We start from the raw sequence: 12501 nt of genomic DNA, 5'->3' as shown, positions 1-12501 counted from the left end.
TCCCTGAAAGTGATGCCATCTTTGAGTAGTATAACTGTCCATGTCTCAGAGCCAGAACCATGCTACAGTGTTTTGAGGACAATTACAACATTACATTGATGTCTTGGTGATCAAATTGCCTGATGTAAATCCTATAGAACCCATCTGGGTCGCTACCTGATGCCATCACGGCATACACAAATTGCTGACCTCTTAGTGTGTAGCAAAATTCTATGACAGTGATGAACTCAGCTGAATCTGCCCTGTAAAAAAGGACTTTTTGCCATAAGGACACCAGCTGGCCCAAAAGTTCATATGCAGAAATGTCTGACTTGAAATAAGCCTATCAAGATTATTGCAGACAAAATTTACCAAAAGTTGGCTTCTCCAAATTTTGTGAGCTCCAGCCAGAGTGGTGCATCACAGTTCGTTCGGCAGGAACACACACAGTTTGTGTTTGTACAGCTCATCAAAATGTCAAGTTGATGCTAGCAGCGACTCCAATTAAGGATGACTACAAGAGTTTGTTAGCCAAAAGGTTTGCATTATGGATTCGAAAGATTGCGTGCTCTGATGATGTGACCAATGCCCTGGATTAGAAGTCTTGGAAAGATTAGCAGAAGCTGCATTTGAAAGGAATGACATTGATGAAGCAATTGAATACAAGGAATGTATACACACTGATAGAGATACCCTGGAGACAAAGCAGTCAACAATTGAAGAATTTATCCAAAACATTGTGACCAAAATTGTGAATCTCTCACCCCACCACTACATATCAAAGCATCAAAGCAACTACCCGAAAGAAACCAAAGAAAATCTAGAATGCAGAAAGCTGGTTGTTCTGGAGGATTTTGCAGAAAATCATTCATTTATTGTGCAGGATGCTGCACAAGGCTTCCATTGGGAAGGTAGTCAGGCCACATTACATCCCTTTGTTATTTATAACAAGGCGTTGACTGGAAATATTAAGTCAGTTAGCTTCTGCATCATCAGTGACTGCTTGCAATGTGATACAGTTGCAATTCATGTTTTCTGCTCCAAGTTGATTGATCACCTGTGAACCCACTTCGCAGTGCTGATGCACATCAGCTATTGCAGTGATGGATCAGCTGCCCAATACAAAAATTTCAAGAACTTCATGGATCTATGTCAGCACTACAATGACTTAAGTATCAGTGCAGAATGGAACTTCTTCAGCACAAGCCATGGGAAGTCTCTATGTGATGGTACTGGGGACACAACAAAGCAATTAGTAACAAGAACAAGTCTCCAACAGCCAACTTCAGATAAAATTCTAACACCAAGTGATCTGTTCAGATTTTGTGATGAATAAGTTCATGGAATCAAATTCCTTTCTATCACAAAGAAAGAAATTGATGCTGCAAGACCTTTGCAAGAAAGGAGATTTGAAAATGGTTGCACGGTTGCAGGGACCAGAGAAAACCACTGCTTCAGACCAATTGATGAAAAACAGATACAAATTAGCAGTTTTTCCAATGACGCAATGTCATTTATTGCAAGTGTTGATCAATCAGCATACTTCTCAAGTGTTCCAATTGACAGCATCCAATCTGGGCAATACATAGGCTGCATGTATGACAACAAATTGGAAATATATGTGACACATAATTGGAAGAACGAGATACCTTAATCAGTTTCATGCATCCACATGGTCCAACTAATTCATTCCATTGGTCCCTAAGGAAGGCAACTGCTGGATCCGAGAGCAGCAGATAATTGGCATTTTGTAAGCTTCCAGTGCCAATTCCATGAGTCGGAGATAACTTACCCCCATCAGAGGTGCTGAAGAGCACTGAAGAGAATTTTAGAGCCATGAAAATGGTTTCATGAACTCCGGGAACAAATTTAGTACGCTTGGTTCATTTTGTGAACATATTGCTTTGTTATCTTCACAACAATGTTGTTTATTGTTCATTTTTGTGTGCCATTCATTAAAGCTATTCTGTCAAGCACTCGATATGCACAAAAGCTAAGGTATATTTGAAACTAGTTTAAAAACCTTATGTGGAAAATTCCCATTCTATTTTTTAATCTTCCTTGTAGCAAAAAATGAGCTCTTTCCATTGGTGTCAGTTAAAAGAAGATCAGAGATGGAACCCATATTAAAAGCTGGTCCTGAAAAATGCTGTAAATTTTCAATTAGAAACTTGAGACAAGGGTCAATAAAATCAGAACTATATACTCATAAATGCTAATACTGGTGTAATATAGTGAGAATCAAGGTCCTACCTGCTTTTCCCTTATAGTAAAAGATGCTTAAAGTATGACTTAAATCTTTTGCAATAAATTTTACAAGGCACTTTCAGACATAGTACCGTAAAGTGTAGTAATTTGTGAGCAATTTGAGTGCTATAGCTGCATTCAGCACTAAAAGTTGTACTAGTTTACAAAAATTCAAGGTGATAGATGTCTCAACAGATGCACAAAACTATACCAAAGTTGTCCAAATTATTCACCCCATGCACTTTATGATTTGGTATGGGTTCACTAAGATGACCCTAGGTCTGGAACCACTGAAAGAGTTGAGCCAAAATTTTGCACAGCAACATAACACATACATATGTATACACATATAAATTTTTAACAGAATCTGAGATGGACGAGTGGGGACCCCTAGGACACTTGATGTGGAATGACCCAAACGGGAAATGTTGTTACCAAAAAATCTCAAAAATTTCTTGACTGATTTACTTCAAATTTTTGGATGCTGCTCTAATAAACATTCAGCCATACATAGGCTGTAAATTTTTATAAATAACTGTGTATAGGTTTTTTGCTAAAACCCACTATGAGAAAGAAAATGCTGTGCTGTGAAAATGTGCAGTTTCATTTTCTTTCAGTTGGCTTTAACTACAAAAGCAGATAATTTAAACCATAACACAAATTGTTACTCCAATATATATTGTTCCTCTGTAAATATAATTTTAAATAAAAATGTGGTGGTCTGTTTTCTTCCTCACAGTCAGTTTTAATAGAGCACAGGAAAGTTGTATTTATGGCTTATCAGTGTCTGATTAGAAAACTACTATGGAATCTGAATCGCCTAACACTTCGTAATACCACCCATTTGCATATTAAATCTATGAGAAATACTTTCATTGAAGCTATTGTCCTCACAAATCCAGCAGCTGGAGAGGTCTCATACCCAGTATACCAATGACCCAAACCAATTTACCCATTCATTTTTAGCAACTTCAGTTCCCAATCTGGGTTGCATTTGTAATAGCAGTAAACAAGGCTCAAGGCAAAAAAGAGAGAGGAAGAGAAGATGGACTGAGAGAAGTTGGAGAGGAACTGGACATAAAGAGGGAGAAGGAAGAGACAGGGAAAGAAAGGGGAGGAAGAGCTGGAAAGAAAGGGCGGGCGAAGAAGATGGGCAGATTGGGGGGGAGGGGGGGAGCAGTGGGAGAAGATGGATGGAGAGAGGGGAGACATACATATATAGCAGCTGCAAAGCATTGCTGGATTCACTAGTGATGGATAAATACAAGTCCTGTGTGGGTTTCAAGGGAATTTTATTCTATTCTTCCTGCAAAATAGTGGCAGGTTCAGGTAACATTCATGGAGGTGTGTAGCAAACACACACCCTTCTCTCCAAAATACACCGCAAAAGCCCAGTAACACTGAAATCTGGTGACTGGTGGCCAGGGAAGGTGTGACAATTCATCCTCGTCTTTACAAAACCAGTCCTGAATGACGCAAGCTGTGTGAACAGGGGTCCTTGGAACACAGCATCATCACTGGCAAACACACATTGTACCATGGGATGGATTGATCAGCCAAAATGGTTGCATAACCCCTGGCAATAATGTGACCCCCCCACCTTGCAGGTATGGGGGTTAGAATAGGTCCGAGGTATTCCTGCCAGTCGTACGAGGCAACTAAAAGGAGTTTCACACGTTTCGGCCTTTATCTGATGGTCCCCTGTAGGATTTGACTTCCATTCTTCAAATTTTCCTGAAGAGTGAGCCAATTGGGGAAGGGCGCCTTACAAGGTGCATCATGTCCATCGTGCATTGAGATTGTTAGCCCACTTTCTCATTGTCGCATTGCAGTCCTGCCCATTCTCCATCTCTTGGATGAGGACGCCTTCCTAAGTGCATTTTCACGCATGCACTATGCAGTGTTGATTTCTGCGTCGAAAATGACCATGGATTTCTTTGCACCTGATATCCAGCATCGTAGCCAGTCCGTTGTGGTGGGGCTGCCATGTACCCTGTCGGTTGTAGCCCCCTGACCACACAGGGATCGCTCTGCTGATGCCTGTGCCGTTAATTCCCCACGTATGCCAAGGGGTAGATGCCCATCCCCCTGGGGCATCGGGACTCCTGACAATGGCCATCCTGCCAGGTGGACTTTGCTGTGGCTGCGTGGCACCCATGGGGAGAGTCCCTGGTCAGAGCGGTTAGCATCAGGGCAGATGACACGTGATGAAACGTAGTCCATTATCTCTTGCTGGTGGTGAAATACCAACAATCTCAGCAATCACAAGCGCAATTCAATGCACAGAAATACGGCCCCAAATCATTCCCCACCCTGGCCACACCATGGGAGGAACGTCGGACTAAGGATGGCAGTGGATCTTATTTGCCCCGGTACCTTGTAAGTTCGAGAGCTGATGGGGAATCTTTCATGATGATGAAGCCACAGTTCTTTGTTGAGCATTTAGAGGACAAGTTCGGGGAGGTGGAAGGCTTGTCCAAAATGAGATCTGTGTCAGTCTTGATCAAAACAGCATACTCTGCCCAAAGGAGTTACTCGCTTGTGACAAGCTGGGGGATGTTTCTGTAACCATCACGCCCCATAAGAGCTTAAATATGGTCCAGGGTATCATATTTCATAGAGACCTGCTGTTGCAGTCCGACAATGAGCTGCCTGCCAATTTAGAGTGGCGAGGTGTACATTTCATCCGGCGTGTCCACCGGGGTCCGAAGGATAATCAGGTTGCCACTGGTGCCTTCATCTTGGCCTTTGAAGGTGATTATACATTGCCCAAGAAGGTCAAGGTGATGGTCTACCGGTGTGATGTAAAGCCCTATATCCCTCCCCCGATGCGGTGCTTTAAGTGCTGGAAGTTCAGCCATATGTCTTCCCGCCGTACTTCCAGCATCACATGCCGAGATTGCGGACGTCCATCACATCCCAATACTCCATGTGCCACGCCTCCAATCTGTATCAACTATGGAGAACACCATTCGCCTTGCTTACCTGACTGCAGGATTCTCCAGAATGAAAGGAAAATCATGGAGTACAAGACCCTGAACAGACTGACCTACACTGAGGCTAAGAGAAAATTTGAACGCCTGCATCCTGTGCGTATGACATAGTCTTACGCCGCTGCTACAACAGTTATGGCACCATCAGCTCCGTCAACACATGTCACCTCTCAGAGGTAGAAGACTAAACCTGCCCCCTTGATGATGGGGGACATTTCCCTCCCTGTTGCTCCTGCACCACCTACCTCTGGAGCAATACCCCTTTAACCATCAGGGACATCCGTCCCCAATTCTAAGCCATAGAACGTAAGTCTTCTTTGGCATCTCGCTAGGAAGGGGTCCCTTGGGCCAATCCCTTCCCAGGTTTCTTCTAGTGGGAAAGACGACACCTGCCAGTGGCTGAAGAGCCCAAAAGCAGCTGGTCATAAGGCTTCACGCTCTTCCTCAGTCCCAGAGACTGAGCCAGTGAAGTCCTCCCAGCCAGGGGAACCCAGGGAGCAGCGAGAGAAATCCAAAAAGAAAACCCCTAAGACCAAGGAAATTGCAGTGGCACCCACACCACTGCTACCTACAAGCTCTGCGGCTGAGGATGGGGTGGAGATTTTGGCATCTGCTGACGCCCTAGATCTCTCCAGACCCTCTGACGCAATGGATATAAACTACTCAGGTGACTCTGAGGCATAAACTGCCTCATTGAATGTTCCATGCCTTTTCAGTCTCACGATGTGATCCTCCAGTGGAACTGCGGCGGTTTTTTCCACTGCCTGGCTGAGCTGCGGCAACTGTTAAACTTTACATGCTATCTGCATTGACCTTCAGGAAACCTGGTTTCCAGCAATGCCGACCCCTACTCTCCATGGCTGTAAGGGATATTGCAGGAACTGTAGCGACTATAATAGATTGTCAGGAGGAGTTTGTGTTTATGTTCTAAACTTGGTCTGTAGTTAACATGTGCCCCTTCAAATCCCTCTTGAAGCTGTGGCTGTCAGAATAAGGACGATGCAGGAAACAACTGTCTGCAATGTATATCTTCCTCCAGATGGTGCAGTACCCCTGAATGTCTTAGCTGCACTCCCTAAACCTTTCCTACTTCTGGGAGATTTTAATGCCCATAACCCCTTGTGGGGTGATAACATGCTTACTGGCCAAGGCAGAGATGTCGAAACTGTACTGTCGCAATTCGACCTCTGCCTCTTAAATACTGGGGCTGCCACACATTTCAGTGTGACTCATGGTACTTACTCAGCCATTAATTTATCAATTTTCAGCCCAGTACTTCTCCCATCTATCCACTGGAGAGCACATGACGACCTGTGTGGTAGTGACCACTTCCCCATCTTCCTGTCACTGTCCCAACTTCAGGCACACGGACATCTGCCCAGATGGGCTTTGAACAAGGCGGACTGGGGAACATTCACCTCTACTGTCACCGTTGAATCTCCCCCACATGGTAACATCGATGTGATGGTTGATCTGGTGACTAGCACAATTATTTCTGTGGCAGAAAACACAATCCCTCGCTCTTTAGGGTGCCTGAGGCGTAAGGCAGTCCCTTGGTAGTCACCAGAAGTCACTGAAGCAATTAAGGATCGTCAGCGAGCTCTACAGCGGCATAATCAGCCCCCTACCCTGGAGCACCTCATAGCCTTTAAATGGCTCCGTGTCTATGCTCGCTACCTTATCAAACAACGGAAGAAGGAGTGTTGGGAGAGATACGTCTCCACCATTGGGTGCCACATGGCACCTTCCTAAGTTTGGGCAAAGATCAAACACCTTTTCGGGTACCAGGCCCCAGCAGCTGTCCCCGGTGTTACCAGAAATGGCGAGTTATGTACCAACACAAACGCGATTGCCGAGCACTTTGCTCGAGCCTCTGCACCAGAGAATTACCCCCCAGCCTTTTGCACACTCAAACGGCAGCTGGAATGGAATGCCCTCTCATTCACTACATGCTGCAGTGAATCCTATAACACCCCATTTACGGAGTGGGAGCTCCTCAGTGCCCTTGCACATTGCCCCAACACAGCTCCTGGGCCTGATCACATCCACAGGCAGATGATTTAACATCTCTCATCTGACTACAAGCGACATCTTCTCGTCATCATCAACCGGATCTGGTGCAGCGTCTTTCCAACGCAATGGCGGGAGAGCACCATCATTCCGGTGCTCAAACCCGGTAAACACCCACTTGATGTGGATAGCTATTGGCTCATCAGCCTCACTAATGTTCTTTGTAAGTTGCTGGAACGTATGGTATGTCGGCGGTTGGGTTGGGTCCTGGAGTCACGTGGCTTGCTGGCTCCATGTCAGGGCGGCTTCTGCCAGGGTCGCTCTACCACTGATAATCTTGTGACCAACGAGTCTGCCATCCAAACAGCCTTTTCCAGATGGCAATACCTGATTGCCGTCTTCTTTGACTTAACGAAAGCATACGACACGACTTGGCGACATCATATTCTTACCACATTGTATGAGTGGGGTCTCCGGGGACTATTCCCGATTTTTATTCAAAACTTCCTGTCGCTCCGTACTTCCTATGCCCAAGTTGGTGACTCCCATCGTTCCATCCATATCCATGGGACTGGAGTCCCATAGGGCTCTGTATTGAGTGGATCTCTATTTTTAGTGGCCATTAACAGTCTAGCAGCAGCAGTTGGGCCCTCCGTCTCACCTTCTCTGTATGCAGACAACTTCTGCATTTTGTACTGCTTCTCCAGTAGTGTTGTTGCTGAGCGGCACCTCCAGGGAGCCATCCATAAGGCGCAGTCATCGGCTCTAGCCCACAGCTTCCAGTTTTCAGCCGTGAAGTCGTGTGTCATGCACTTCTGTTGGCATCGTACAGTTCATCCGGAACCCACACTTTACCTTAATGACAATCCATCCTCTGTAGTGGAGGCACATAAATTCCTGGGACTGGTTTTCGATGCTCGATTGACTTGGCTCCCTCACCTTCGTCAGCTTAAGCAGAAGTGCTGGCAACAACTCAATCCCCTCTGTTGCCTGAGCAACACCAATTGGGGTGCAGATCGCTGCTGCTGCAGCTCTACAGAGCCCGAGTCCATCCCAAATTGACTATGGGAGAGTGGTTTATGGTTCAGCAGCACCTTCAGCATTGCATATACTCGACCCTGTGCACCACTGTGGGGTTCAATTGGCGACAGGAGCTTTTAGGACGAGTCCGGTGACCAGCGTACTGGTGGAGGCTGGTGTCCCTTCACTACAGATCAGACATGCCAACTACTCGCCAGTTACGCAGCACACATTCATAGTTCACCAGAGCATCCGAATAACTGTCTGCTTTTCCCACCCGTGACGGTCCATCTACCACATCGGCGGCCCAGATCGGGGCTAATGATTGCGATTCACGTGCGGTTCATTCTCTTCAAAGTGGAGTCCTTCTCTTTACCACCTCTGCTTGTGGTCCAGTCACATACACCTCCATGGTTTACGCCTCAGCCGCAGCTTCGTCTGGACCTTTTGCATGGCCCTAAGGACTCCGTTAACCCCGTCACTCTCCGCTGTCACTTCCTCTCGATTCTTGACTTGTTCCGGGTCTCTGAAGTGGTTTACATCAACAGCTCAATGGCTGTTGGTCATGTAGGCTTTGCATATGTTCATGGAGGACATACTGAGCAGCACTCCTTGCAGTTGGCTGCAGTGTTTTCATTGCAGAGCTGGTGGCCATATCTCGTGCTCTTGAGAACATCGGCTCATGCCCTGGCGAGTCATTTCTCCTGTGTACTGACTCATTAAGCAGTCTACAAGCTATCGACCGGTGCTACCCTCGCCACCCTCTGGTAGCGTCCATTCAGGAGTCCATCTATGCCCTGGAACAGTTCCTCTGCTCCGTGGTGTTTGTGTGGACCCCAGGACACGTCAGAATCCCTGGCAACGTACTTGCCTACAGGCTGGACAAACAGGCAATGCGGAAACTGCTTCTGGAGATAGGCATCTCTGAAGCTGACCTGCGTTCTGTCTTACACCACAGGGTTTTCCAGCTTTGGGAGATGGAATGGCATAACAGCACGCATAACAAACTGCATGTCATTAAGGAGACTATGAATGTGTGGAAGTCTTCCATGCGGGCCTCTCACAGGGACTCAGTTGTCCTCTGCTGGCTCCACATTGGCCATACGTGGCTAACACATGGATATCTACTCCATCACGAGGACCCACCTCAGTGTCGCTCTAGCTCCCAAATGACAGTCGTCCTCCTCTTGCTGGACTGCCAACTTTTAGCCATTCTGCGGCAGACTTTTAACTTTCCCAGCACCCTGCCTTTGGTGTTGGGTGACAAAGCCTCCACAGCAGCTTTAGTTTTACATTTTATCTGTGAGAGTGTGTTTTATATTTCTATGCAGGTTTTAGCGCATGTCCTTTGTCCCTCTGTGTCTTCCACCCTAGTGCTTTTAGGGTGGAGGTTTTAATGTGTTGCAGAGTGGCTGGCTTTCCCTTTTTATTCTCGTGGTTGGCCAGCCACTATAATCTGCTTTCATGTTTTACTCTCTTCTTTTTATAGCGTCTCTGTTTTCTTGTCCTCTTTTGTTCCTTTTAGTGTTGTTGCCTTCCATTTGTTCTTGTGGCTTTTCCTTTCTTTTCGTTTTGTGTTATATGTTTCATTAGTTTTATTCTCAAACTTGTGGCACTGTTTTATTAGGAACAAGGGACCGATGACCTCGTAGTTTGGTCCCTTCTCCCACCTTTAAACCAACCAACCAATAAAGTGATCTTGCAGAGTAATCCTGGGTCCCATGGAATATTATGATACAGCTACCTGAATCACCACCAATCCCCACCATGTTTCACTCTTGGAATGTGAACTTGGTCAAAAGATGTAAATAGAGTGAAACAAGACTCATCTGACAAAATGAATTTCATCCTGTGATTAATAGTCTAGGTTTTATGGCTTCAGCAGTGTAGCGCCGTTTGTGTCACTGATGAGTGGTTTTGGAATTCTAGCTCACCCTGCAATTCCCTGCTTGTGGAGCTCCCTTTATATTGTTTGCATGCTGACAGGGTTTGTGAGTATGACACTCAGCTCTGCAGTGACTTTCATAGCTGTAGTCTCATTATTTTTCATCACAATCCTCTTCAGTGATTGTCAGTCATGATCGCTCAAGTAACATTTTTGTCTGCAGTGTGACTTAGTGGATGATGTTTTTCTGCTTTCCTTGTATGTGGTATATACTTCGATGTGGTGCCTCTTGAAACACTAAACATTTTGGCTGCCTTGGTTACATAAGCACCCACCATACAAACTCTAACTATTAGCTAACATACAAATTCACTTAGCTCCAACATAAAGCACTCACAACTACAGAGAACACTGTTCTGACCTTGGCTGACATTAGCAACATATGAAGGCACTGCACAGATGCCGTTCATGGTCAGATGCAACATTGCAACCTGCATTCTTATCTAGCACCTGTGTTTATGTACAACAAAGCACCTCTCTCTCATGGTGCTTCTACATATTTGTCCAATTCCGGTATCATCTAAACTTTAGATGCCTGTCAGAGCTATGTTGAATGATTGGACAGTGAGCACAAACACATTATCCTGTTCATGATTGGAGACACAGCATGGTATAAGAAACCATACTGAATCTGACAGTTTACTTTTACATCCGTTACACAGCATAATTTCCTGTGGTCAAAAGAGTGTCGAGAAAGTGGTTCCTGATGAAAAAATTGTAAGCTATGCAAATCATGAGTGTGGTGCAAAACTTGTTTCGCAGTAGTTCGTAATTTCTGATTGGTGTATTATTTCCATTGCCCAAGAGATACATAAAGAGTCCTAATAGCCAGTGTTGTAAAAGCTTCACATCTCAAGAGTTCAGAGTGTTTCCCATCACTGGATATCAGAATTTAGACTCCTTTGCTGTGGAAGTTGTTTACACTATCACTGACTGTGGTAAAGATTCTAAAACTTTGTGACTGGTGTACATTATCTCAGCAAAGATTGTTAGTGTATCACATTGCTTAAGGTAACATGTATTCTTACAGGAACCTGAAGATGAGGGCCTCAGTGGAATGGCTCCTCGAATAATTGCATCAATTTTGCACATGGAAGAGAAAGGCATGCCACTGGACCAATCTCCAGAAACAGTCTACAGTTACTTGTTTAACGAGCAACAAGAAGAACCTGTACTGATAACAGGACCAGCAGCACCATCTCATCCAAAGGTTATACACTTCCAACATTGATTGTTTATAGAATGGGTAACTGGTTATTCATTTTCACATTACTTAAAAAAAATCTCTTTAACATAAAAATAAAAACGTTCTCTTTACCATGTGGCAGTACAGATAAACTCGAACAAAAGTTAAAAGATAAATTATCTCTCAGTGCTACAAGTTCTAATCCTTGCATGTGATGACTCATCATGGGACATCAACTCACTGTGATGGATGTTTCGCAGGTACTTCTTTGTTGCTGTGTTCTTTCATTCTGCCCTTCATGTCCTCTGTCTCTGCCTGTGTAAATACTTCATTATCTTTGTACTTTATTTTTTGTGATGCCTCAGTGATTAATGAAATGTACGGCAATAAGTGTCCAGACAACACATCTGTGTGTCATGATATATAACTAATACCAAAATTCCCTACAACATAGACATTTTTTCTGCTAGAATGTATCATCTGAAAAGAATGAGTGTTTTAGTGAGACACGATTGTGGGTGCCCACGTATTTGAGCATTTTATTAGAAAGCTTTCGTGTTACTTGAAGCAATTGTTAGAACCACCACTGAGAGACAAAGAAACAGCACAGTTATAAAGTATACGCTGGAACTTAATTAAAAGGCATTCTTGATAACTGGGGGCGTAATTTCCAGTACAGCAGATACAGAAGTCAGGGATGAAACAAGACTGATTGAAACATAGTTAACAAGTCAAGTCCTAAAATATTTTCTGCTGATAATCTAACATAGATGAGAAAGAGTACCACTCTTTGACTCATTTATGTGACACCTTAATGAAACCAAATTTTCAAACTTTTTATGGTAGGTGGGACAGTGTAAAAATAGTTTGGTAAGTTTCTGATTAAAATTGAGACTTCCATGATCCACTGGATCACAAGTTACCACTTTTGTAAGGAAATAAAGTAGTATTTCAGAAATGTGTTGCTCACTGTTCACAGGGCCATTAGATTGTTATGATCTATTATAGCCTGTTGCAGCCATGCACCTACAGGACAAGATGGCCAAAGGTGGCAAACACCTGACATACAACAGTCAGGCAACTAGCTGATAGCATATGCATTCGCACTGCCCTGGCAAAGT

General features: G+C 44.5%; 1 protein-coding gene across 3 annotated transcripts in view; it reads left to right on the top strand.

Moving 5' to 3' along the window:
- The window catches only part of LOC126473461 (uncharacterized), a 265016-nt gene that overhangs the window by 155108 nt on the left and 97407 nt on the right, over nt 1-12501 (top strand). For all 3 annotated transcript variants that reach the window (XM_050100526.1, XM_050100524.1, XM_050100525.1), the window contains one exon: nt 11225-11404. In XM_050100526.1, the coding sequence (XP_049956483.1) occupies nt 11225-11404 (180 nt within the window). The remainder of the gene's footprint in view (nt 1-11224; nt 11405-12501) is intronic.

The sequence above is a fragment of the Schistocerca serialis genome, chromosome 4 (assembly GCF_023864345.2).
Source record: "Schistocerca serialis cubense isolate TAMUIC-IGC-003099 chromosome 4, iqSchSeri2.2, whole genome shotgun sequence".
Lineage (NCBI taxonomy): Eukaryota > Metazoa > Arthropoda > Insecta > Orthoptera > Acrididae > Schistocerca > Schistocerca serialis.
Note: the sequence above shows the minus strand (reverse complement) of the source record. Positions and strands in the feature narration are given on the sequence as shown.